General features: G+C 35.1%; 3 protein-coding genes across 8 annotated transcripts in view; 1 reads left to right on the top strand and 2 right to left on the bottom strand.

Annotated features, from left to right (window-relative positions):
• Positions 1–17,004, top strand: part of LOC139152715 (laminin subunit beta-1-like) — a 46,942-nt gene extending 29,938 nt beyond the window's left edge. For 3 of the 5 annotated variants that reach the window (XM_070726024.1, XM_070726023.1, XM_070726021.1), the window contains 13 exons: positions 191–369; positions 1,371–1,527; positions 2,165–2,361; positions 3,856–3,949; positions 5,149–5,271; positions 5,783–5,815; positions 6,776–7,032; positions 7,876–8,508; positions 11,074–11,354; positions 12,335–12,476; positions 12,911–13,087; positions 14,007–14,169; positions 14,616–17,004. In XM_070726024.1, the coding sequence (XP_070582125.1) occupies positions 191–369; positions 1,371–1,527; positions 2,165–2,361; positions 3,856–3,949; positions 5,149–5,271; positions 5,783–5,815; positions 6,776–7,032; positions 7,876–8,508; positions 11,074–11,354; positions 12,335–12,476; positions 12,911–13,087; positions 14,007–14,169; positions 14,616–14,758 (2,579 nt within the window). In that variant the 3' untranslated portion in view covers positions 14,759–17,004. The remainder of the gene's footprint in view (positions 1–190; positions 370–1,370; positions 1,528–2,164; positions 2,362–3,855; positions 3,950–5,148; positions 5,272–5,782; positions 5,816–6,775; positions 7,033–7,875; positions 8,509–11,073; positions 11,355–12,334; positions 12,477–12,910; positions 13,088–14,006; positions 14,170–14,615) is intronic. The other 2 variants (XM_070726022.1, XM_070726025.1) reach the window with 1 other exon arrangement.
• Positions 1–27,416, bottom strand: part of LOC139152724 (UDP-glucuronosyltransferase 2C1-like) — a 567,100-nt gene that overhangs the window by 203,746 nt on the left and 335,938 nt on the right. The window lies entirely within an intron of this gene.
• LOC139152721 (ZZ-type zinc finger-containing protein 3-like) overlaps positions 23,794–27,416 on the bottom strand; it is a 15,519-nt gene continuing 11,896 nt past the window's right edge. For both annotated transcript variants that reach the window (XM_070726030.1, XM_070726031.1), the window contains exons 10-12: positions 26,014–26,109; positions 25,221–25,354; positions 23,794–24,612 (exon numbers count right to left, since the gene is read on the bottom strand). In XM_070726030.1, coding sequence (XP_070582131.1) covers positions 24,447–24,612; positions 25,221–25,354; positions 26,014–26,109 — 396 coding nt within the window. In that variant the 3' untranslated portion in view covers positions 23,794–24,446. The remainder of the gene's footprint in view (positions 24,613–25,220; positions 25,355–26,013; positions 26,110–27,416) is intronic.

The raw sequence follows: 27,416 nt of genomic DNA, 5'->3' as shown, positions 1-27,416 counted from the left end.
CAACCCAGGAATGTAACCTGATCTTCTCAAGTTTGTTTCCTGTAGAATAGTACTCTATGTTGATATCCAGCATTTACTTGTTCATACATGTAAAATAATACTGTAACAGTCTTTCTTACAAATCTGAAAAAAAATTCTCCCTTCAACCTTTGTTATTGAGGACTAAATTGATATTTTGACCACATTACAGATGACTGCCAGCCATGCATGTGTCCAGGACCAGCCGGACAGAACTCCTTCTCTGACACTTGTGTCCTGGACTCCACTGTTGTCAATGGATACACCTGTGACAGCTGTGCTGAGGGTCACGGTGGAAACCGTTGTCAAGTGTGTGAAACTGGTTACTATGGAACACCAGAGGAATATTCTGTGAGTTGATGAAGATTTTCTACATTTTTATAAAGACGTATATATTATTATTGTTATTATTGTTACTTTAGCATACACTACTATACCTTCTGTGGTTACAGTATGAAAAAAATAATAAAAAGATCACAATACAGAAAACATTTTATAATAATACAAAAGAGTAAAAACAAACAAACAATAATTAAAAGTATATCTGATAGAAAAAAAAACGCCAATTCAGCTAGTATTGGCGAAACATAACTAGGTTTTGAATATAGTTTTCTTCAGCAAAATTAGTTTATTTCCCAAAGGCCAAACTATTTATAATGGATTGCAAAGTACCCTCTCTGTTGTCTTTATCAACAACTTGCAAATTACAGCTTTAAACAAAGACACTCTTTCTTTGTTGAAAACTCGCAATCAGAAATAAATGCATCTCGACCCATCTTCAATTGCTTTACTGTGGCATTTTGCAAAATGTACTATCTGCTGGTATCTTAAGTTTTCGTCTTCTACCTAATTTAATTTCAAGATTGTGATCATTGTATAACTGTATTGGCATGACTTCGTTTATGTAAAAACCTTGACTGGTAGAAATCGGCAAATATGGCACTCTAAAACATTTCTCATACTGATAAAATATAATGACAGACCAAAAGAATTGTATCAAAGTGATTTGACATTTGACTGACGTGTTTTCTAGCATCAATAGATTCATTTTTACTCGTAAAAATAGGCTTTTTAAGCTTGTGAAATTCACGACTGTATCTAAGTCACTTTGCTGACCTAAGATTATGTGGAGGAATGGACAGGGAGAATCATTATCTTTTACTCATTCAAGGACCTATTGAACTTTGACCTCAGGTGACATTGTCATATCTACATTTACATCCCGGCACTCGTGCACAGTTCAGGGTCAAACGTATCATCAGATCAACAAATCATCCATATTTCTCTACAGTTTTACAATGTACATGTATGAGAGGCTCAGACTGAGATAATTTTATCTCTTGCTTCTGTAGAATGAGGGTGGAATTTGCCAGCCCTGTTTCTGTAATCTGAGTCCAGATGAATGCAACAGTGTCACTGGACAGTGTAACGACTGCTGGAACAACACTGAGGGACTACACTGTGAAGTCTGTGAGTTTGGATATTGGGGAAGCATTGAAAACTGTCAAGGTATGTAATCAGCAAGCGTATTCAATGTTTCATATACATTTCAATTGTTTTCCCTAAAGCACATGTTTGCCTATAAGATTATGTCATGCAAGATTTTCCTGATATTGAATTTAATGAACTAGAAGAGAATGGAATTTTATTTAAAAGCAGAATGTAGACAGCAAATGGAAGGGTACACTTGGCCATTCAACTGAAACAAATCAAGGAGGAATTTAGATGACTGGGTACTGATCATAAGATCATGAAGTTCAGGATAACAGATTTAGAATTGATTAAAACATACTTAGAAATAAAAGGAAAGCATATAATGTCACAGAGAATCAGAAAGTGTGTAGATTTGAATTGCATTCAGAAAAACAAGAACATAAAAGTATAGAGATTTAACAAATTCTGCTGCTGTTGAATTGCCAAGTACCTCTTTCTTCTTTGAAAAAGTGACAAATGAAAAGATGTACGAAATAATTCAACGAGACCATTACTGTTTTAGTTAATTTACAGCTGCTGCAAATAGTAAAATACTGTCCGCACCATTTAACATGAATATACAAACAAGTATGTGTTGCCAAGTCACAAAGCTGCTTATGAAATTTATCATCTTTCATGTGACTTCCTGTTTCTTTCTTGCTCTTTTTCTTAGAATGTGACTGTGATCATATCGGTGGCTATGGCAACTGTAGCCAGGATACTGGTATCTGTCTTTGCAAACCCAACGTGGTTGGTGACCGTTGTACGGAGTGTGCTGCCAGGAGCTGGGGATTTGAAAGTGGTGATGGATGTACTGAATGTGACTGTCATCTTATAGGAACTCAGCCAGGACAGTGGCAATGTAATTTGGTAAGAAAGTACTTCCGTTATGTCGATATGTAATTGATATTTTATATTTTTTAATCTAATAGTAAATTTGTTAAGAAATCATTCATATCTGGCATTCAAATCATTTTGAAATTATCCTTTTTCCTGCCAAGTTCATATTTCACCATCAGGTCAAGTTCGTTTAAACTTAGTTACCGTAGTGAAGCACAATATGTCCCATTTGGTGCATTTTTTTTTAAAAATTGAACATTTGAAGGCCCCTGAAATCACAGATACTGCAAACATGATTTTTATATGGACTAAAGCTGTTTGAACAGACCAAGTCAAATGGGTTGAAATACATATGGTTTTGGCTCAATACTGCTTTTCACTTGGTTGGCTGATGTGGAAGTGATACTGTCTGGCAGGGAAAAGGTTATAGCAATATTTTGAGCATCTGATATTTCAGCCTATCTCTAAACTTTATACGGTACACCCCTTTCAGTAAGATAGTTAGACGTACATACAGGAGATTGGTTAAAAGGGCTGATGTGATAACTAAAATTGTAATCATATTACCCTTTTCCTGCCAGACAGTATCACTTCCCCATCTGCCAAGTCAGTAAAAAGTAGCATTGAGCCAAAACCATAATATACAATTATGTATTTTCAGCTACTTGGCTTGTTATGTTATAGTAGCTTTAGTCTGTAAAAATTATATTTACAGTATCTCTGTTTTCAAGGACCTTCAAATCTTCAAGTCTTTGTTAAAATGCACCATTTGGGACATGTTTTGCGTTTACTTATTTTAACAAACTTGACCTGATGGTGAAATATGAACTTAGCAGGATCAGGGTTAATTATTTGCAATTGAAATCTTTGGATACTGAGAGTAAATGTCTTGCATTCCATTTCAAAGTTTTTACAAAAATTCTTCAAATAATCTCTGTCAAGCAGGGCACTCATTATCCACTATCAGCATAATAGATGTTTTGTGAATCCCATAAATTTTTCTGTTCACCTTTACACTAAAGTCAACGTATTCCTTCATGATATATACCGGTAGTTCTGTATGGTTGTCAAGCATAAAAAAATGAATCATTTCAGCTGGTGCTGCTCAATGACAAAAAAAAGTTAAGGTATATAGTATGCACCTCAAAAGTGAAAGACTTAAAAACTTTGCTCAAACTTTCCTTGATGAAACTTTCAACCATTCTTTCAGCACAGCAAGAATATACAAATGCATATTTTGATACTAGAGAAACAAAGAAGTCAAGATTTACTGATATTTGAAATTCAAATGACTCCCATCCCTGTGTAGACTCTATGGGGAAAAATAAATGAAAAACTAAGATAATGAAAACTTTTCCTTCATCAAGAGCTTTGAAATGAGCCCCCACAAATGGTAGATCAGAAGAGAATTGACAAAATTTGAAGCTGGATTTCCTTTCCTGAGGTGTTGTTCTACCTTGATAATGCAAGATAACAATTTTTACCATGTATTAAATGAATGTTTCCTCCCCCTCTCCCCACCAGACAAATGGTCAGTGTGACTGTAAAGAGAGAGCTATTGGATTACAGTGTAATCAGTGCATTGATGGTTACTATGACATTGACTTAGAGTGCATTCGTAAGTACACAAACCAAAAATTATTATGATTAATATTAATATTCAAATAATGTACAAATTACTATTTTTTTGATTTCCATCCAGGTCATTGAGTGTTTTCTTCATTGCAGTGTCAATTGCATGTTCATCTTCTACTCTCCAAAGTATGTTGAAATTGCCATTATTTAACATGTCTACATAGTATTAATATACGTTGAGTGTTGTTGTAGTTTTCTTTTGAATTCTAGTCTGGACAAAGATTTACTTGTCAATAATGACAATGCTGTCTTCAGATGTGCAGGCAGAATTGACTAATTAGGCTGAATACAATGTTCCTCAAAAATGCTCTGAAGAGTATAGCAATGAACTGAAGTTCACATTAAAAAGCAAAAGTAGAAAAAAAAAATCATCAAAAGCTTCAATACTGGCCCTTTACAATGTAAGATTGTTAGTACTGTGAAGGTTGATATATGCCTAATTTTCATCAACTGATATGAAAGATTTTGACTGAGGGGAAAAAATCTTTGATTTTATTTCATGTAAAGTAACTCTTTGCAAAGTGTACAACTGTCCATTCTGCTTCATGATTATGTGTTTTATCATGAAGAAAGAGAGAAAGAAAGTAGTGTAATTTGTGGTGATAGAATATCCCTCTTTGATATTCAATGGTATTTACAATTTTAATTATACACCCTTTCAAGTGGCAGTGTAAAAGGATTTTTGAAAATCAAAAGACATGCAAATCTTACTTTAAGGTAGAACGCACCTCGGGGACAGATATTCAGGCCTTCAAATTTTATCAATTTTCTTCTGACCTACCACTTGTGGGGGCTCATTTTGAAGCTCTTGGCAAAAGAAAAGTTTTCACTGTCTTAGTTTTTCGAAAATCGAAAATTTTATTTTTTCCCATAGAGTTAACACAGGGATGGCGGCCATTTTGAATTTCAAATATTGAGAAATCGCAAGTTATTTGTCTCTCTAGTACCAAAGTTTGCACGGTGACCCCTGATTTTTATTCTTGCTTCGGTAAGAGAATGGTTGAAAGTTTCACTGAGGAAAGTTTGAGCAAAAGTTTAAGTCTTTCACTTGAGGTGCATATCTTACTTTAATAGTGATGATAGTTTATGGATGATATTTTATTTGTGCATTGAAATTGAAATTGTACCATATCCTTCACAGATAATACTTAATTACCATATTACCATGTTTGCTTCCACCAGCCTGTGGTTGTAATCTGAATGGATCCATTGGCATCAGCTGTGAGTTAGAGACTGGACAGTGTTATTGTAACAAACCCACCATTGCTGGTCGAGTTTGTGATCAGTGTGGAAGAGTTGGAGATGGTGAGTCAGCATCATGCAATTTCAAAATTCTTATTTTTAATCAATTCTGTCAGCTGTCAATCCACTCAGACTTGTTCACTTGTAAGGGTAAACCTGCAATCCACAGTAGAATTTGCTGAATTATATGGGTTGCAGTTTTTACTTTCTAGTAATGTTTTTTCCATGAACACAAGCTGAGCCTTAAATAGGTAATCAGTTTTATCATATAACTGAAATCTGTTTGAAATTATGCACCTTGTTGTCACTGTGTTAATGGTAAACGTCAAATGGTCAAGACTTTCTCTGACTTGCCAAAACATGTCACAAAACTAAATGAAACAATGAATTAGATTCCAACTTTGCACTTCTAAAAACCATAATGATTAGAACTGAAAAATGAACAAATGCAGGATCACGATCCAGATCTTTGTGAAAATTTTTGCAAGTGTGTGACCTTTATTTTTGAAATATTGTATGTTTCATTGATTCTATTCCATATTGACTTCTGTCCACTCTGCTATTTTTATCTTAGATGAAAACGAGTACGTTGACGAGGTGTTTACAGGTAAGTTGTCCACAGGATGATCTACTTGTAGTTTGTTCAAAAATTTATTTTTTTCCAAAATTGAGCGTGAAATCTCAGCAGTTACACCAAAATTTATTTTTTCAGATAGGTATAAAATGATGTTTCAAAGAATTATGTGGTGTAGTTAAAAAAATTTCTCACTTTGAATTTGTCACTGATGAAGGTAGAAAAAAAGTTTGCATCGCCTATTGCCATCCTCATTATTAAGTGAAAATCTTCCATTGTGTCTTAGGTGTTACAAAAACATAATAATACTGTTAAAGGCCTGTGTCGGCGTCAGATTGTCTTGCCAGGAAATTTACTTACTAGATTACAATTTCAATGGAAAACAAAAGACTGTGACACTCCATAATCCTCTTACAGGCTAGAACAAACTTGATCCTGGGGATTAAGTCCCCTGCCTTTAAGTAATCTTCTTTTTAAGTGTCACTGTCACCAAATGGAGATCAGTAAAGTAAATATTGACTTTTATTATCCAGCTCTTACTGCCATCATTATCATTATCATAGATGTAAAATTCTAGCTGTCACCATTTGACTGTGTCATCAATGTTGGCAAGATAGTAGCCACTGCTAAAGTATATACAACTATCACCTATGTTATCATTTCTGAGATATATACACTACTGTCATGTCCAGATCATCTCATTATTATCATTGCCATTAGAATAATACGCGGGATCATCATTATTTTTTCGAGTTGTCCCCATCACCAACACCTAAACCTAACCACTGCCCAAACCACTCCCAAGTACCCCATTAGACACGCGTCCACTGTGATCATTATACTGACGGAGTAGGGGCACTTCTGATTCCAGAATTAATTTAATCTGATTTCTGTACCTTGCAAAACAGTCTAAATATCCCACAACTGGCATATCACATGCTGACCAACAATATGAAATCTTGAATTGATAGGACTTTTCCTTGTGTTCCTAAGGTCCCTGGCCAGACTGCAGTCCATGCCCAGAGTGTTTCCACAACTGGGCAGACTCCATCCAGGAAGTTGGTGACCAGCTGCAAAGCCAGTATGACATCACTGTAGATCTGCTGTCAAATTACAACAACATGTCAGTAGAGGTGGTAGACGCAACCATACAATACATCAGGGGGAACCTCTCCTATGCTGAGCAAGTCATGGCTGATGCTATGATGGAGAGTGTTGAATTGGCAGAAATACAGCAAGGTTTTGAGAAGGTAGGATAATGAGTATGGCATCTATGTTTTTGTACATGATGCTCTTGGCCTACATTCATAAATTCAACATAAAATGATTTTTTTTCCCTTTCCTCAAAAAGTTTAGTCTCCAAAGTTGCCATTTAAGATTAATGAAATTTAGTTGAAAAAATTTCAAAGTTGCAATGGCTTGATATTTGAGAACAATAGAATTTTACATACTATGCTAAAAAAGCTGTATGGATCGCCTCTTCCGTAACATTTACCATTTCCAGGCACCCCACCCCTTGTGGCTGCATTTGCACGTTCACTGTTGAACGGTTTCAAGGGACCCATTGGACGATTGCCAGAATATGGCTCATGCTCTGTACATGTTGTGCACAGACTATCCAGATGTATGTCCAATATGGTGTTCCACACTTACGCTGTAAATCTGAAGAAAAGATTTTGACATAGCGCAAAAACGGTCGATACTTGAACAATTAGATGCCCGAGTCATGAATGTAAGATGTATAAGACATCGGCACAGCGCATCGCCCTCCACTTCGCGTCGGGCGATATGCTGCACCGATGTCCTCGTGCATCCTTTGCAGTATTTTCGTAATAATCTCATCGAATGTGTATCAAATAATAATTATTCTTCTCAGAAAGAAAATGATTCTTCATGGAAATACAGACGTCTAACATAAATTTTCACATTCTTTATCATTAGTGCTGCTTTTGAAAAAGTATCATTTATTCTGTTATGTGTTTCATTGGATCATGTGATTTATGTTAGGCTTAAATCCTATTTTCAGTGTACACATTCATTACATGACATTTAAATTTATTATTTTGAAACCATTTTTTCCCCTTTCCATTCAGATTATATACGAAGTTGGAAACTTTTCAGAAATGTTGGATATCATAGAAGACAAGGAAGTGAATGTGACACAGAGACTGACTGGCGTTTCCTCTTACACTGGTAATGTTGAAGTGGAGACTGGAGTCTTCAAAACTGCTCAGCAAATACAGACTGAGCTTGCCTCTCCTCTGGCCACCCAGGAAACACTCTTTCAGGCTGCCAATGGATCGTGGTTTAGTATTCAAGACATGTATAACGCAGTGGCTGGTTCCAACACACGTGTGCAGTCTCTGGTCAATGAGGTTCAGTCTTTGCTGCGAACTGTGGAGCTCGTTGCCATGGATCGTGGTGCTGCCACGACTCTCATCAACAATGATGTCTTACAGGATGAGTACGAATCAAACACTGAACTTCTTGCCAGCGTTGACACAATCCAGCAAGCTTATCCCGTCTCTGAGGTGCAAAGCAAAGTAGACCAGGCGTATGCTGAGGCAGTCAGCGCTAACACTTCAGCAAACCTTGCTAATCAGTTAGGCAGAGTACGCAAGCAGGAAGCTGAGGCAAAGCTGTATCAAAGTCAGATTGCAAGATACAACTCAACTAATTCTGCATCAGCTGCCATGAGAGCACAGACTGCTGCACTCACATACAAGGTAATGCACCCTAATGCACAGTGCCTAAAGTCGAGGTAGAACACGCCCTGGGGACAGATAGTCAGACTCAAAATTTCTACCATTTCTTTCTTGTCTACCACTTGTGGCGGCAGCTCATTTTAAAGCGCTTGGAGGGAAAAAACATTTACTGTCTTATTTTTTTCGAAAATCCAAAATTTAATTTTTTACCCATAGAGTTAACATAGGAATGGAGGTCATTTTGAATTTCAAATATGTTGGGTAAACAATGACCCTTGATTTATATTGATGATTTGGTAAGAGAATGGTTGAAAGTTTCATTCAAGTCTTTCACTTTCAAGGTGCACACTACCTTAAGGTAGGATACGCTTTGAAATTGAAAGACTAAACTTTTGCTCTAACTTTTCTCAACTAAACTTTAAATCATTTCCTTTCAAAATCGAAAATAAAAATATGGTGTCACCATGTCAAAATTTGGTGCTAGAGAAACAAATAAACCAATATTTACCAATCTTGAAATTCAAAATGGCCACCATCCATGTGTTGACTCTACTGCGAAAAAATACAATGATTTTCATAAAAACAGTGAAACATTTCATCACTCCATGAGCTTCAAAATGAGCCCCCACAAGTGGAAGACCACAACTGTATTGCAAAAGTATGATAGTCTTCTAGTCACATTCTATTAAACACTCATTCATCATGAAATTTTGCTACGGCATGCCTTGCTTCAGATAATTTCAGATATACTCAAATGAAAATCGAGGAGAGCAAACATTGAAAATTGTGATCATCAGAGCAAATTGATTGATATTTAAAAAAAATAAAACAAAATGGATTGGTTTCTCTGTGTTATCTATATTGGGAAGAATTCAATTTCTGATTTACCAAAAACAAGACAGCTGAAATACACAAGTTAAAAAATTTGTCCACACAAAGTTTGGAGTGTAAAGAAACGTTAGATTTTTAGGTTCAGAATGCATGTCTTAGATTTCCATTCTGTTTAGTGTACAAGATTGACTAAATGATAATGTTAACCCTTTGAGTGCCGAAAGTCAATTTTTGTAATCTTTATAAACTATACTCTTGTCAGTTTTTTTAGATTTTTGCCAAAATTTTGATAAAAAACATGTAGCCAATAAAATGTGATGTTCATTTGGTCCAATTTATCCAAAAAGTCACAGAAAAATTCATAAAAATTGGTAAAATGTGGCATTGAAATTTTGGTGGGAAAAAATTACAGCACTCAAAGGGTTAATACTTACATGTCAATTTCATGACTTGTTCTTTAAAAAAATCATAAAAAACACTAGGCATGACAGCTTCCACTCTTACTGTAACAGTAATCATGATTAATTTACTCATTGGAACAAACTAATCAAGGGACAGTCAAACTTCTAGAAGAATAAACTACTCTTAGACTATCAGTCACTGCTTGCTAATGTACTATCAGCTGATTACTTTTCCCACTTCAGCAAAGTTTTTGCATTTAATCTCTTCTGTCTAAAGATTACAAAATGCATAATCATGAAAATTTATAAACTAACATGTAAATTACAGTGCAAAGAAATAAAATGCAGCATAATTTTTCTACAAGCTTCTAATTGACTGATCACTGATGAACAATGCTCTCATCATCACAAAATGATCAACTGAATATGGAGATTTTCAGCAGAGCTATGAATTAACCTGTAATTTGATATCTCACATAACAATTTACTCAAAATCTTTAAAGTTTAATGTCAAGACAGTGTATTATTTAGTGTTTTCTCCAGAACATGCAACTGTGCAATTCCCCCTTATCTAATCTAAATTCCACTTAAAATAATCACAAAGGGCTGGCAGTGTCATCTCAACAATCAGATCTTGAGATACTGATTAAACATTGTATTGATAGTGACACTCAGCCTCATGACTGGTGTCAATGATGTAACATACCGGTAACAGACTTTGCTTCCAGATTACAAAACTGTGTCTGAACTTACATGAATAAAGTGTGAATGATCAGTGTAAACTTCTGATGTATTGGTATATAGTAGTATAAACATTTCATACACAGTCAAGAAGAAAAAAGGGAGACAGTTTTTAATTTAATATTTAACCCACTCTTAAACATTGTGTTAATACCTTGCTGATAAACCTTAATTTGAATAATTTAATTTACCAAATTTATTATGGTCCTCCCTCAATCAGAACCAAATCACCCCAATTTTTCAATGAGAGGGGACAGTTCCCATTGTGTAAGAAACCTGGACAAAACACTGTATTGGATATGTTATATTATGATAATTTGAATCTGGACAAAATACTGTATTTAGTTTCATGTTATATTTGTTAGAATTTGAATCTCCATTTTGTCCAAGACTTTGTGTCATACCAAAATGTGTTTCTGACGTATTTCATAACCTGTAAAGGAAAAACAGAATTGTCAGTGACACCATTGTGATAATGATAATAGGTTTGAAACTCCATAAGAAGATACAAGCAAACTGGATGCAATCAGAACCATCAAGTCACTCATTTCAGAATGCCAGCTGTTGGCGATGTACACTAGAAGATTATTTCAATATCCTATCCTTTTTACAGAGTGTTGCACTGTACACCAAGGGCAACATGACTTCTCACTATGAAGACGTCCTTGATGCATACTCACAGCTCTTGAATGCTGAGAACCAGACCACTCAGATGCAGTCGATGAACACTGAAGTGATTGGAAAGTCTATCCGTCCTGTCTCTGACATGACTGCCCTTGCAGGACAGATCACAAGTACTGACATCTCTGAACAAGCCGTGTTAGATACACTGGAACAGGCACAAAACACTCTAGATGCTGCTATTGGCGCCCTCAATAACTCATTAGAGGCAGAGTAAGTCTTAGTTGCATAGTTACTCCAAACTCTGAGCTGAATTTTTCCTTTGCACATTAATGAAATCAGTAAACAATACCTATCTATTCACAGTGTTCATAACTTTGCATATATACCAGGTATAATATTCCTTGAAAGTGAATTCAACATTGCACACAACACCTTAAGATGAGTCAAATCCCATAAAGAGAGAAATGCAAATTTCTGGTCATAAAACACTGGGAAGTATTAGAATTTTATTTATACTGCCCCACTCACCTTAGATGGTAATTAGCAATCTGGACATAGCAAGCTGCGGTTACATTCTGAACACATGTATAAGTGCATGTATTTAAAACTGGAAACCACTGAAGTTGTTTCTGTCGTTAGCTTTTGCCATACCTTGGATGAACTTTTAATATTAAACATGATATAGTGACTAATTCATATCAGCTGTCAAAAGTTATGAAATAAATATCTCATCTCAGCCATCAAACAAGATGAAATGACTATACATATCTCAACCATCAAACGTGATGAAATTAACATACCAGTATTTATCTCAACTATCATATTAGAATGATGAAATTAATGTGCTAGGCCATCAAACATGATGAAATGAATATCCTGATATCGAACATCAAATACAATGATGTGAACATACTTTGTCAACCATCAAAAATAATGAAATGAACATACTGATGATCATATACACTGTACAATAACATAAACATACTTATCTTAACCATCAAACATGATGAAATTAATATACTTGGTTATGAAACATGAAATGAATATACAAAATCATAATTATCTCAAACATCACTACAATGAAATAACAGACTCGTTACAACTCCTTATAACCATCAAACATGGTGGTATGAACACCTTATGAAGTATTTTTTTATGGCGACGTTAACTTTTGATTGTTGATGGAGTAGATGTATTCATTTGCACCATCAAAACTCATTTGTCATAACACTTCATGTTTTCTTTCACAGAGTTGACGCACAAGCAGCCCTTGAGTTGGTACAAGGAATTCAAAATACTTTGCAAGAAGCAGATAATTTGAGAACTGCCACTCAAGAAAGCATGAACGGTACTGATGCTAATGCCACTAACATCCATCGTATTGCAGATGAGGTGAGGCATCAGGCAAATCTTCTGGCTTGGTTCTCTCATTTTTGATTTGCTTTCATTAACATGTTCATACATCCCATCAACTGTTTGGCACGTTGGCTGTCCTTGTCATGATAAGAATAACATTTTACTTTTTTCTGCTTTTCTTCAAAGAAAATTAAAAGTCAATATTACCACTATATATGAAAAACAAATATACAGCATATTTTGTAAGAGTGGCTATCTTTACACATTCTCATTTTGAACAGGTAATCTTGATACCATGACTTGTTGAAACATACCAAAGAGTGGCTTACAAACATGAAAACTATTTGATGTTGTTTTCAAAAAGGTGATTCATATTTGCGTTGATGGATAAACTCCAAAAATTAGTAAGGTTTTATCTTTGAATGACATGAAATGATTTTACATGTAATCATTTCTATCCATGCCACCAGGTACAAGCCAAAGGAATTGAGCAGAATCAGTTGGGATTAGATACAGCCGACAACATAGCACTGATCCGTGGTAATATCGTGTCAACTGATGACTGCTTCTCAGATAAAGTAACACAGGCTGAGAATGCAGTGTCCAGGGCCAACCAGGCAGAGGCAGATGCTAATGAAGCTGTCACGGTAATTTCATTATCTTTAATACCAATCATATATTAAAGTATAAATTCAGTGTCCAGGGCCAACCAGGCTGATGCAGATGCCAGTGAACCTGTGACAGTAATCATGTGTGCAAAAGTATAGCAGCTGTAAGTTTTAATGATTCCTCTATTTTGTTCTGTATGTCAGCTGCAATTTCTTGTTGTGCTCCCAAAGCACCTCGAAACATACAATGGCATGTATATTATTTGGCTTGTCATCTCAGTATTAGTGTACCGGTATACACTGTTAGTGTAAACATCTGAATTTTATTCCGGACCAGAATTCACTTGTTCAAAATAACAATGCAGTCTACACATGTGTAGGCTGTACAGGCTTTAAAACCTTTGTTTGGATTCTTCAACAAGCATTACTGCGCTCTTTTCATGTAATAATTCTATTTCCATAATTGAATTTGCTTATTGAGAATAAAGGATTTAGCTCATCTGAATTTAATGTGATAGCAAATTAATATTTTGCTTTACCCTGGAGTTTTTTGTAACTTTCCCATCAATGAGTGGAAAAATGAAGTGTTTACAGGGTCTGTACATTGCTCTAACTTCCTTGAAAGCCCTTGAAGTGTGAAGCTCCATGGAAATTCCTTGAAAAAACTCCTTTGAAATGAAAATTAATCCTGGAAAGCCCCAGAAAATTGATACATCCCATGATGTTCAAAAATCACGAAATTATCAGTCATGATATTGTAGAAATAATTTGTAAAATTGTGTGTGAAAGTTATTTATCCGAGAAATGATACCTGGACAATTGTATTTTGGATCCCAAAATCATCGAAAATTGCTGAAAAGGGCTTTGAGAACGTTTTTTAGATTCGAGTGTCTTTGTGTGGACTCTTTGTGGATATATTAAATCATGTATCTATGTGTTCCCTGTGTCCACATACCAGGCATATACAAACAATGCTGAGAGACAGTCAGACATCAACAGCCAGGTGACTAGTGCTTACTCATCAGGCATGACACAGTATCAGCAGGTTAGGAGTGTCAGTGACTCTGCCAGACAGCTCAAGCAAGACATCGACCAGGTCAAGATGATGGAAGACCTCAACAGTAAGTCTGCATTATTATCAATGTCAAAGGTCATGTAGTTGTAGTCCCAGAATGCATCAGCCAACACATGAGCTTCCCATTGTCAGGGAATCTGTTACTGTTATACATTGTATTATACCGGTATGCCAGCTGAGTGCCACCTTTAATGGTTTTTACCATGCTCAATATATGATGTCATAGGTTACAAGGAGTCAAGGTTCAAAGGATCTGTCTGTTAGTAAACTTTTTGAAAAATCTAAGTTGTATTATAAATGTAAAGCTATATAATAATTATTTTTTTATATCATTGGAAGCTGTGAGGACTGAAGTGATATCCAAAGTTGATAACAAAAAGTACTGAACAGCAAACAATTGGATGAGAAATGTTTAATGATTTAAAGGTTAGAGTGTGCCTTGCAAAACTCAAATTTTTTTGAAAATTTGATAATTTCTTTCTTTGCTTGCAGCGTTGCTGTTACGGTACATCAACCAGCGTACTAGCATGGAAATAATGAAAGCACAGATGGATAAGATGAATGATGATTTGGATAATTTGTTGGCCAACCTAGAGAGTTCAGATGCAAGTGACATACAGTGTAACAATGGTTAATATTCATCAGAACTCCCTAGGCAAGCACATATAAAGTAATCAAAACTCCCTAGGCAAGCACATATAAAGTAATCAAAACTCCCTAGGCAAGGACATATGAAGTGATCTGATTGTTACATCGTTTTAGTCAGTCAGTCTCTGCAAAGAAAAATGATGCAATTCAGTGACAGGCAATAAAAAAGCAGTGACTTCTTATACAGATAATGATAAAATTTGTAATAATTTTATGCAGGATATGATCATGTGTTGGTGAGTAATTTTAAACTGAGAGTGTCATTACACTTTCATCATAAAGTTGGTAAAAAGAAAACCGTAAGTTAATTACTATTATTATTATTATTATTATTATATTTATTTCATCACTAATTGCAGAGAAAAGCACTGAATCATCACTGATTTATGAGAGAATTGTTAATACAACAAAAGTTAAAAGTTATTGTCTGTAGAACAAACTAGGAACGTCAATTCCTTGTCAAGAAAGTGCATATAGCCAAAGTGCATGGAAATAAAATTTGTATGCAGATTAGCCATCAATGAACTTGATATGATTGATTTCAGTTTGTTTTTATATGAAGCCAGAGTACCATGTAACATTTTACTTTAGATGTACTGAGATGATGATAAGGTTTTAATGATCAATAATTTTAAGACTAAACATGCTACAAACTTTTGCGAAAAATTCAAAATTCATTAATTTATTCATTGAGCTTGAACAAATTTTCCAACATATCAATTGCATTAATTTTGGCAATGCAAAACTCTAATCACCTTGATAAAAATTATTGATTATAAATATGAAATCTATACTTATTGCCTTACAATGTCTTTCCTACAGCTACTGTGTTCAGTACTTTACAAATTCCAAATTCCCTTGTGACTATACCAAACCAGTTCTACCACTCTAAATATATTTTAGTGGATTTCGAGATTTTATTGAAGACATCAGATTATGACTGTGTGTAAGTCTTTCCTTCATTGAATAATTTCAACAAATATTTTCAGGGTTTAAGGATGTCAGCAATATTTTATAGTCTAGGAATATTTCTACAAAAATGTGAAGTTTATGAACAAATGGGATTTGAGGGCAGTCAGGGTTTTTTATACAAATATGTCTATGCATAGCATTGTTTTAGTTTTGCTGTTTTATATCTTTAGCTTTTACAAGTTAGAGTTTATGACAAGTTAAACTTTTGCTAAAACTTTCATTACTTCGAAATAAAAAATAAAAATCAGGGGTCACCTTGCAAAATTCAGAACTATACACACAAATTACTGAATATTTACTGACTATTGAAATTCATAAAGGCCACTATCTCTGTATTAACTCTGTGGGGAAAATTAAATTTTTGATTTTCACAAAACTAAACCACTGAAAACTTCAGTAATGTTATTCTATGCGCTTCAAAGTAAGCCCTCACAAGTGGCAGACCAACAAGGTATTGTTCAAGTTGGAGAGTCCGAATACAGTGTCCATGAGGCGCATTCTACCTTAGGACAGTTGCATTGTTAAAGTAACCTTGAATTAATGTAAAAACAAGAACTCTCACAATTCCATGTAAGGCTTTCCTGATTTTTGCTTCAAATATAGTAATAAAATCAAATATGATTTGAATACAGTTTATGCTGCACATATTGCCACATGCAGGTGATGTTATTATAATCTTGCAATAAACAATTAACAGAACTTACATGTTATATATGCAGATCTGAGACTATGGCCTCTCCTCCGGACAGGTCCTAAACCTCATGTTGAGATGCAAAACTTTTTGTGGGAAAACGTAGTCAGATCTGGACAAAAGCTCAGTTTTTTGAATGTCTATGATAAATTTAGGCACATTTCTCATAGCATTAAGTCCAGAAAGTGGAGCTTGCGCTGCGATCACATTTTGTTATGTATGTCTAGTTTCAAGATACATGCATTGGGCAATACAGTAATAGTTTTTGAAAACTGTGAAGTAGAAAACTATCTTTTTATCAATTGTTTCATCTTAATTTCTGCTTTTAATAAGAGTTGTTTGTATTCTCAACAGTGCAATATCATTCACTTAAGATCATAATTTTTACAGTGTGTGAATATGTGTGTATATTTCTCTTTTCAAATAATATAAATGTAATTTATTTGCTATTGAGTGCATATAATTCTTAAGGGTGTTTATTTAACTATAATTTGCAATGAAATTCCCTTTGAAGTTCTTTTTACTGAACAATAAAGAATGCAATCATGCATGTCAATCTTCCAATGAGAATACTTAGTAATTTGTGTTGTAGAATGCCTCTGTCAATTGAGTGTGGTGATATCCTTGCTGTTTTCACATACCTTTTAAGAACTAAATTTTACCAGTGTCTTCCCCACCTGGCTCCTTCCTTGTAAATTTACGTGTAAATGTTGTTGAATTCATTAATCTTATTGGCCCACACCATTTTTGACTTTGTTTTCATTTCATTTCACTGTTTTCATTTTCCATACATTCATTTGAATAAACGGCCAGTGACTAACAGGCACACAGTCCATGTAGCTGACAATGAGATGCGGTCTCCTCGACTAACTTTCAGCTGGTTGCTCACTTTCTACTATTTTTATGGTATTTTATACAAAGTCATAGACTTTTTCTACCTGCAACTTAAAACTGATAGTGATTTTGTAGCTCATTCTTTACTATTTTTCATAGTATTTGATAGCCTGTATCAGACAGTTCGTGTTCGTGTTGGCTACATAGACGATCTGCCGACTAACACTAGTGCCCTGGCATAACTTCCCTGCATTAGGAATATTGTCCCTCATAGAAAAGTCAGTCTAGTCAGGTCAGTGTTTTAGAGTGTGTACTGCAAAAATTCATGTTTTCATTAAGTGGTGTCAATGATTGTCACCATAACCTTACAGCTACAACACAAATTTGCCCATAATCGTATCACCTTATGTCTGCTATGTCATCCCTATTTTTCCAGGGTTCAACCATTTGGGAAGGGGATGGTAAGATTGAGGGTACATGCATCACCCCACCCCACCTACCCCATTACACAATGTCCGCCATTGTTTTTTTGGAACTTTTACAATGAGGCAGCTACTTTAGATCACAGGCGTACGGAACGTTTCATAGATCGTCGTCGGATGGGAAGTGACTGACACTGTGAGGCCGAAGGCCGAACCTTGATACTGTATAATATTACCAAGGTATGTCACGGAAAAATCGACCGGTGGCCCGAAACAAATGAAATAAAGCATCTACCTCAAAAAAAATTACATCGACCGTCGGAAATACCTTCAAACTTTCAAATCTTTACTCTGGTTACAGCATTTCTTTCAAATCCGCCAGTTATGGGCAATACTGAAGTTTGGACATGGTTGACAACAAACGGGTGCTCTATCTAAAGCACAGGCGTACGGAATGTTTCGTAGATCGTCGTCGGATGGGAAGTGACTGACACTGTGAGTGGACGAGTGACCCCGTGACCCCACAACCGCTAAATTCAACCGTTAACCGTTAGGTAAATTTTATACTGTCAGTGAATACAACTTCAGCTATCTGGCAACAAGGCAATCAACGCAAACCATGGGAAAGTTTATGCTTGTGAATCCCGCCATCTGACATTTGTAAACAAACTCTTCACAGGGTCACTCGTCCACTCGCAAAGGCTTTCGGGAGTAAAAAAGCTATTCAAAATGGCGAAGTGGCAATGCAAGTGCGAGTACTCGCCGGACAGTTAATTATCGCCCATAACTGGCGGATTTGAAAGAAATGCTGTAACCAGAGTAAAGATTTGAAAGTTTGAAGGTATTTCCGTCCGGTCGATGTAATTTTTTTGAGGTAGATGCTTTATTTCGTTTGTTTCGGGCCACCGGTCGATTTTTCCGTGACATACCTTGGTAATATTATACAGTACCAAGGTTCGGCCTTCGGCCTCACAGTGTCAGTCACTTCCCATCCGACGACGATCTACGAAACATTCCGTACGCCAGTACTTTAGATAGAGCACCCGTTTGTTATTAACCATGTCCAAACTTCAGTAAGGCAGCTAGTCCTCAGTTGGCAGTTAGGGGCTGCACTTAGTAAAGCTTGCTTATGTACACATACGATATAAAGTGTATTTACAAAAACTAATTTTAATGCCAAATTGGTTCCTGCTCATGAGCCAACAATAACAATCACCTCCACAGGAAACTTGTAAAACTGTTGACATTTATTTGATCAAGCAAAATCTACAAAGTACTATACACTAAAAAAAGAAAACTTGTTTCGATAATAAAATTATCAGTTGTGGATATGGTATTTACAGTGACACAGCAATTGTCAAAAATTCATTGAAAACTAATTTTACAATCTCATTGCACTCTATTGATGAAAGGAATTATGAACACATTTTATCAATTTTTTGAGCAATTAATGTAAACATCTGCGAGGTTGATAAGTTTTGTGGTCAAAATATTTTGCGGTAAGGAATTTAAGTCACATTGTGTTTATCTGATTTGAGAGCACAAGATCAAGTTGTCTCCGACATCAGAGTAGTGGATTTTTCATCTTTTTATGACAAAGATATCAAAGTGGCCAAGACTTTGACATCATTTAACTGTTAGACTATATATAAATGAAGTGTATCCCCTTTAAAGTCTTTCACCCAACTCCCCAGTATATAGTTCAACCCATCCCCTATTGAACTTGCTGGGGTCATTCTAATGTGTCATACAGTGAAAGGGTATCGGTCTGCAGACCTTGAGTCAGTTGAGGAATTTCTTTGAATTTCCTAGTCGACATCTTCAAACAATTTCTAGATTCAAAGAGAACACTTCAGTCAGAGGTTTACATTGAATTGGATATGGTGCTTTGCTCTCTTGGTTATATGATGGCTGGCTAGAAGGGAATTGAAAGAAACCAATCGTGTTCATCAAAATGATGCCAGAAAAAAGTACATGATTTTCAATGAATGTCCTATATGTTTCCTACACATTAAACATTTAGCGGAAAAGTTTGTAGTCATGTGGTCCTACTCTGCTTGACATCAAACCTAGTTTGTTCAAATGTTTATCATCATAGTTTTGGTAGCATGTGATTTTCAAAAACAAATCTGCAGATGTATGGGTAAGTTGATGCACCATACTGGATGGTCATATTTGATAAATTCTATCTCATATTACAAACTCTGCAGTTTGTTGTTTATCTGATCTCTAGGCACTGAATATGAGATTGGGCAAATGAACAATTGATGATCAGAATATAGCTGTAATTTTTGCAATTTTTCCGTCACTTTGTGTCAATAAGGGTTTCTATTTTCCAAGAGCATGTTGTTGAATTGCCAAGTTACAACACTTGGCTTCTGGTCAAAAAAGCAAATATGCAAATGTAATATGCAAATGTAATATGCAGATGTAAGTTCCTGTTGACAAACCACAATACTACCGTACTATTGCCTAACACAGGTTAGTATGGTGATGGAAATTAAGGCACATTGAATGTGAAAGCATGACTTAATGTGCCATCATACATGCAAGAATTAAACAGAAATCTTTTCCTAATTGAAAAGAAACCTAAGATGATATATTTTGAAAGTCTCTAAGCTAATATTAACCCTCTGAATGCCAAAGCCAATTTTGACTCCTTCAAAAATATAATGTGGCCAATTTTTTTTCATACCCGGACAACTTTTGAAATTTTTCTGTAAAATTTTGATCAAAAACTGTATTCCATGTAAAGCAATCCAAAATAATCAAAAAATTATGGAAAAATTCATAAAAATTGGCAAAATGTTGCACTTAACTTTTGTTGGGAAAAATTACAGCACTCAAAGGGTTAAGTACGTAACACTCATATCAATGCCTGCTCATTTCTCTTCATGTATAATTTGTTTTCTTTGCAACCAGTTTGCTACTGTACACTTCAAATCCTGGTCCCTCTGCTTATACATGCATACCTGAGTGTGTGTGCATGATCATCAGTAGTTAGGCATACAAAAAAAGTTTACGATACCTATTTCATATACATATTAAGTAATGTTTCAAAGATATACAGCATATATTTTGCCTGTAACCATGGAGACAGATAACATGACAAACTTCAGCATGTTACAAATGCAAAACATCGTTCCTGATGACAAAAACAAATTTAATGCAAATGACATCAATAGATGTTGATGCATTTCGCAACAAGGAAAAACCGACCTTGACATTTGCATTCCTGATATTTGGCGTAAAATGCACCTTGAACAGAAACTTGTCAACTTTTGAAGGTAGTACGTGCCGCGAAATTGAAAGATTTAAACGTTTGCCCAAACTTTCATGAAGGAAATATTAAACCATTCCCTTTTGAAATAATGAATAAAAATAAGGTAGAACAGTTTTACTGTAATTATAATAACGTATTTGTAAATGTGATTAAAACTTTGCAAAGATGGTAGTAAAACTGAAACATGTCACAAAGCTTTTCAAATCACCATGTAAAATTTGCTATTAGAGAGACAAATTACCCAATTTTTGATGACACTTGAAATTCAAAATGGCGCCACCTTAGTGTTTATATGCTCTAGTGGAAAATACAATTTTCAATTTTCACAACAAAAATAAGCTCCATGAGCTTATTTACAAAATGATCTAACACAAACGGTACACCAAAACGTACCGTAAAAGTACATTTGAGAGTCCCCTTCGTTAGTTGCATTTTATTGTAACTTTCCTCAACAAAAATCAAGGAATATTCTATTTCCTCCCACTATGGAGCATAGAAATCAGAGTTTACCTTGCAAAGTTAGCGATTAGAAAAACAAATTACTAAAACATTCATTGATGACAATTCTACAGGAAAAATAAAATTTTCGATTTTGAGGAAACCAAGACATTGGTAACTTCAACTGCTTCTCAAGCTTCAAAATCAACAAAAGCAACAAACCAGTTCTATTAAGTATTGTCAAAAATTGAGTGACTAAATATATCTCTCTCTAGGTCACATTACTACTTTGATATTATAGACAATATCTTGATTGGCATTTGTACTTTAAAATGTAACTTGAGAGCTTGTCAACTTGTATAACTCTAGTGACTACTTTCAAATTCTGAGAAAAGAAACCATAATTTCTAACATGTCTTTTCATGAATGTATTTTGTTTATTGTCACATACTGGAGACCTACAACATTGTCTGAATTCTTGTTTCAATATGTGAGAGGTTCCAAAGTGACACTGAATGGGTAGGAAAAGTTCTGCAGTTGTAAATGCTGGTGGTAGCGCAAGTTTGACAATCTAAACTCTTAAACAATCATACAATTGTGGAATTTTGGGATTTTTATTTCAAAAGTTCGACAGCTCTGCATTTGTTTTTTGAATATATGTCACTGTATTTGATCACTGTAATGTTTGTGTGATGCAAGATATGAAGGCTTGATGACTTTTACAATATATTTTGGTCCATCACTTGTTGCAGCTCATTTTGAAGTTCAAGGAGAAAATGAAGTTTTCTCAAATCGAAATTCTATTATGCCCCATAGGCTTAACACAGTATTATGGCCATTTCCAATGTTGTGTCAGTAAGCCAATAGAAATTTGTTTCTCTGGTACTAAACGTTTGCATGGTGATCCCTGATTTCAATTCTTGATTTTGAAAGGAAATGGTATTGTTTCCTTATTGAAATTTTGGGCAAAAGTTTCAGTATTTCAATTTCAAGGTGAGTGTTACCTTAACTTGTCATGCTATAAACACTGTAACAGCAGGGTGGTGAAAGAGTAAGATATGTGTGACCTGAACGTGATTTGCTTTTTCCCTTCATCATATTATGATCACCAACCATGCACTAGATAGCAGGATGAAATCCCCAAACAACTTGAGCTACTTTAGTACATTGATAGGTACAGAATTCTGGCAGAATTGAGTGACAGTGAATTAGAACAGTGAATTTTCTATAGTTATTGTGATGGGATGTATAACTGGCTGAGAATTGTCGCAATTAAAATTTTGCTGCTTTCATGTCTTTGAATAATTTGCGTTTAAAAAGTCCCCCAAGTGAAATTATAACCTCTTACAGAATGGTAGATACAAACTGACATAATGTTGTGACTTTGTCATCAAAATATTTGTAATATGATTGGATTAAACAATTATTGCAATTTTATTAAGTGGAAGTAGGATAAAAGTCATGGCGGTAGTCTTTGAGGAAGCAGGCATGGGCAGCTGCCCCCCTCCCCCCTGAATTTATGTCACTTGGCTCTGGTCTGTAATTAATCATGTTATGTTATTACACTATCTTTAAATTAATGATTTATTATTATTATGCAAAGTCAGGGTTATCCTGCCTTAATTGTTGGGGAACCGGGGGAGGAGAGAGGGGACTCTACCTCAACAAAGTTGTTCAGAGAAATCTGTCATGTTACTCAGTTGGAAGCTTGTAATTCCAACATGCCGGTGAAACTGGTCTTACGGAATCATGGAAACGAAAAACCATTGGTGTTTAAAATCCATTATGATGTCAGTACATGCACTGATGATAGATGAGATATAGAGAAATCAGACCAGGATGAAGATGACAAATGACAGAAGTCTAGCTGAGTACAGTGGCTTGTCAGGGCCAATGCACACGACTTGTACTTGTAAAACTTGGATCAATTCAAAATGTCAGATTTTGGGGATATGATGATTGAAAACATAAAAAGAAAGAAATCAGTTTTGTAGTGAAATTATAAAACTTCCATGGTTGATTGAAATAGCAAAGCCGTGTGTCATGGTGTCTACAAATGATGAAAAGCCATGTGTCGTGGTCTCTACACATGATGAAACTGTTCTCCATGATTAGAAAATACTAGTGCTCACTCAATGAAATGAAATGAAAAAGGTCATTGTTGATGACCAAGATAGTCAACACAGACCTTCATTGTGGCTGAATGTGACTATGGCTAAATAAGATGGCAACACATACTAGAGGACACATATTTCATTCAAATTCAAAAGTGCAAACATTTCAGATTTTTATATACATAGAAACAATACAATCTTGAATATAAGAACCTTTCACAGACAGGCAAGATGGAGGGGATACACTCAAGCACATACAGTACCCTGATACTTTCTTTCAAATTTAATCCAAGTACCATTCGGCAAGTTCCTCATTAAAAATTCACATCTCTCATTTCATATGCAAATAAATTCATAACATGCAAATATACAATAACAAAAATGCACATTTTAATACAGCCATTACACTGGTTGACTTTTCAACATCTTCGCATGCCTTGCCTGATAAAAGGCTTTTCTATGAACTGAAATGTGAAAGAAATTTCAAATGTTCATGTGGTTTTTTTTTTTCCAAAACTTGCTACACAAAGTCTAGCACACTGCTTCACTTCTACAACAACACATCTCTTATGGAAACGGTGGACGTGAGTTTCAGGGCATACTTAAAGGGAATTGTGAGCTAATAAATGGGATGCCAACCACCGAATTTTCTTAAAGAGTGGTTTTACTATGTACAAGAGTGTTACTACTTGGCACAATGCAGTGATGCAATGCAACATGGAATTCCAGTTCTGAAGTTCAAGGGTATTTGTAGGATGGTACAGGTGAACTTGATGTACGTCACTGCAATGTTTGCTTCACTTTTATCGTTCAGACAACAAAATAGTTGTTGCGTTGCTCCACTTCACTGCATGGAATGGTAAAGGCTATCTTATTTCTACACAGGGGACGGTATGTCTACTGGTCTAGGTACAAAAAAGTCTAGGATGGCAGTTTGTGTGGATTGTAGTTAGGATCAAGATAGTTATAATCGCCTGTGTATGGTCTAAACTGTGTGTAGTCGCCATCAATGAATCCGGTAGTTGCTTCTGCATAATGCATCGGTTCCATGCGATGATGACTTGTGTGTGAATCTGTTACGTGCCCACTGGATAGGATAAAAAAACACAAAAAAGCAAATTGATTTTAAAAATGATTTATCCGTGATAAATGTCTGGAATATTTCTGCACTGTGAACTATCTGATCTCCATCTTTGTTACCTGGATTCATAATCTTGACATTTAAATTGCATTGACAGCATTTCCTTTGTGTTTGGTTGTGAGGAGAGGTTCCATGTTTCATATTAAGAATTGTTAATCTCAAATTTATGCTACAGGAACTTGGGTCAATTGTTACAGCCAATAATAAGAGGTACAGTGAGATTATTGAAATATGTTTATTGATTTTTGTTTCAGTGATAGGAACTCGACATCAAACATTTGGCAAACATCTTCCTATCCATCTCAGCTGACTACTTTTCAACTATAAAATTAAAACACTAAATTTGAGGCATTCACTCATTATTTACAAAAAGTTTGGCCTAAACTTCTTTTTTCAACAGTGAACCCTTTCACCACCATGGTCTGGCCCAAACTCACCATTTTCAATAGTTAGAATGGACCTCTTTACAGGGACTTAGGGGTGTATAGGTTTTGACAACATCACTCTTATGCTACTCAAATGATTTTTCAAGTTCAGATTTCTAATATACTTACAATTCAAAGCAGTTTTCACAGAGGTCAACTGATACGTCTGGAGGACATTCAACACAGTGCCATCGAACTCCAACTATAGGCTCACACTGGCATCCATCACAGCTATAGCTGATATGCTGTGCTTGACCATATTCCTGCCAGAAAAATAATGAGAATGTGAATCAGGACGTTTGTTTTCAATATTTCAAAGCTAGGCTACAGTCATTAAATTTAAATCCTTTGGCATTACATGGCTGCAAAAGCCTACAAGTATTTCAGAATGTGGAATTAAAACTGACCAACACTGCCTTAACGTTACCTTTATGGACAAAATCTGGTTTGTCATGAAGATTTCTAATTGAATGTGAAGTTTGGCTCGAGATACAGGCAATGGAAGCAAAGGGTCAACCCAAGCTAAATTACATTAAACATAATTATTTTGCGTCTTGTTTCATTGTGTTTAAAACTCATAAAAATTTGCTAAGTCTAAAAATCTGTCAACATAGTGCACACAACCTAAGACTATATAGTACAAGAAACTAAGTATTCTCAACTATATTTGAAAATGGTGTCAAATTTTGAAAAGTTTAATAGAGTGTATTAACAATTCAGATTGTGCTTTTAATCTCATACCAGAGAAGAAATAGTTTTATGTAAGATTGAAAAGCCAGACTTTATTCCCACTGAGCTAGTAAAAATAATCTGCATATTATCATGAGCTGGTAGTAGGTAATGTGGTTATTTGACATGCTCTACCTGTTTATTTGTCAAAACGATGATGACTTTACCGGTTACAAATCTGGTCTGCACATACCTGCTGTCTCAATTTCTCTCTTTTTATCATCTTCATTCTCATGTATTCCCGGTATTCTTCAGAATCCCGGAGATCTTCCGGAATTGTTTCATCATCCTGTGAACACACATAAGGAATGCACAGTTTAGTAGTAGGGTAGAATGTATGCATAGACTTTGATGGAAATACCGGTAGTATCTATATTTGAAAGGTTCACTTTAATTTTGGCTCTCTCAGCTGGCTTTTTTCCTATACAAAGTGTGGAGTGCTTTCAGGTAGCATGTGCCTTGAATGTGAAAGACTGAAACTTTTGCAAAAACTTTCCTCAATGAAACTTTCCGCCATTCTTTTACCAAGTCAAGAATAAAATTTGGGGGTCACCCTTGCAAAGTTTGGTACCAGAGAAGTAAACTACCTAAAATTTATTGATTATTTACAATTCAAAATGGCTGCTATCCCTGTATTAACTCTGTGGAAAGTAAAATTTTTTTTTTAATTTTTGATAAAACTAATGTGTTGAAAATTGATCTTACTCCAAGCACTTCAAAATGAGCCCAAACAAGTGGTAGACCAGAAAAATACTGCAAAAACTTGAGTCCAAATATCTGTCCCTGTGGCACATTCTACCTCAGACATTATTAATAAAAATACCGTCAATGACGCTGTACCTTCTCTAATGTGTGGCCAGGTCAGGTAATTGGTTGTTGGCATGGAGTTGTTGGTAAATAGTTGATGATGTAGGGGCATGAGGTGGGATATGGACCCAAAGAACCCAAAAGATGATTAAATACATCAATCAAAAAAAATTCTACGCTACAGTATAAACTGCCTAAAGATAGTTCAATGTGGAAAAAAGTTAAATAATTCAGAAATAAGAATTAACAGTCCAAAATAGTAATGACGCACTTCCTTACTGACCTGAGTGCATGTGAAATACACAACCTGGCATCTGTAAATTAAATGTATACCAAGTGATCATTTCAAGTCACTTTTAACTGTTTTTAATGGATTTTCCAAGAGTCCTGTGGAAATGATGAAAAACGCTTATCTGGTCTTGTGTTTGTATAACCTCATGGCTGATAATTGTCATAGTATTGAAAAAAAATTGAAAGTGAAGAAATTATTGTTTTTAATAGGCATATTTTCTTTGAAATACATGACCGTGTAAAGAATATATGCTAAAAGTGTTTAAGAGTAAATTTCTTTTCAAAAAATAATTTAATCTGTGACCAAAGGATTTTTATTCTTTGAGTTTACAAATTCAAACATTGCAATTTGTTCAATCATCTTGTGCAGTGCAAAATTTATAAAATGACTGAAAAACAAAAAAAATTGGCAGAATTACAATCTTTGTGATGTAAAATTATGGGTTGACATCACGATAACTGTTAATCTGTTTGAAGTACTAATATACTATAATTTAA

Source organism: Ptychodera flava, chromosome 16, assembly GCF_041260155.1.
Source record: "Ptychodera flava strain L36383 chromosome 16, AS_Pfla_20210202, whole genome shotgun sequence".
NCBI classification, from domain to species: Eukaryota; Metazoa; Hemichordata; class Enteropneusta; family Ptychoderidae; genus Ptychodera; species Ptychodera flava.
This window is presented reverse-complemented; position numbering and strand designations above follow the sequence as displayed.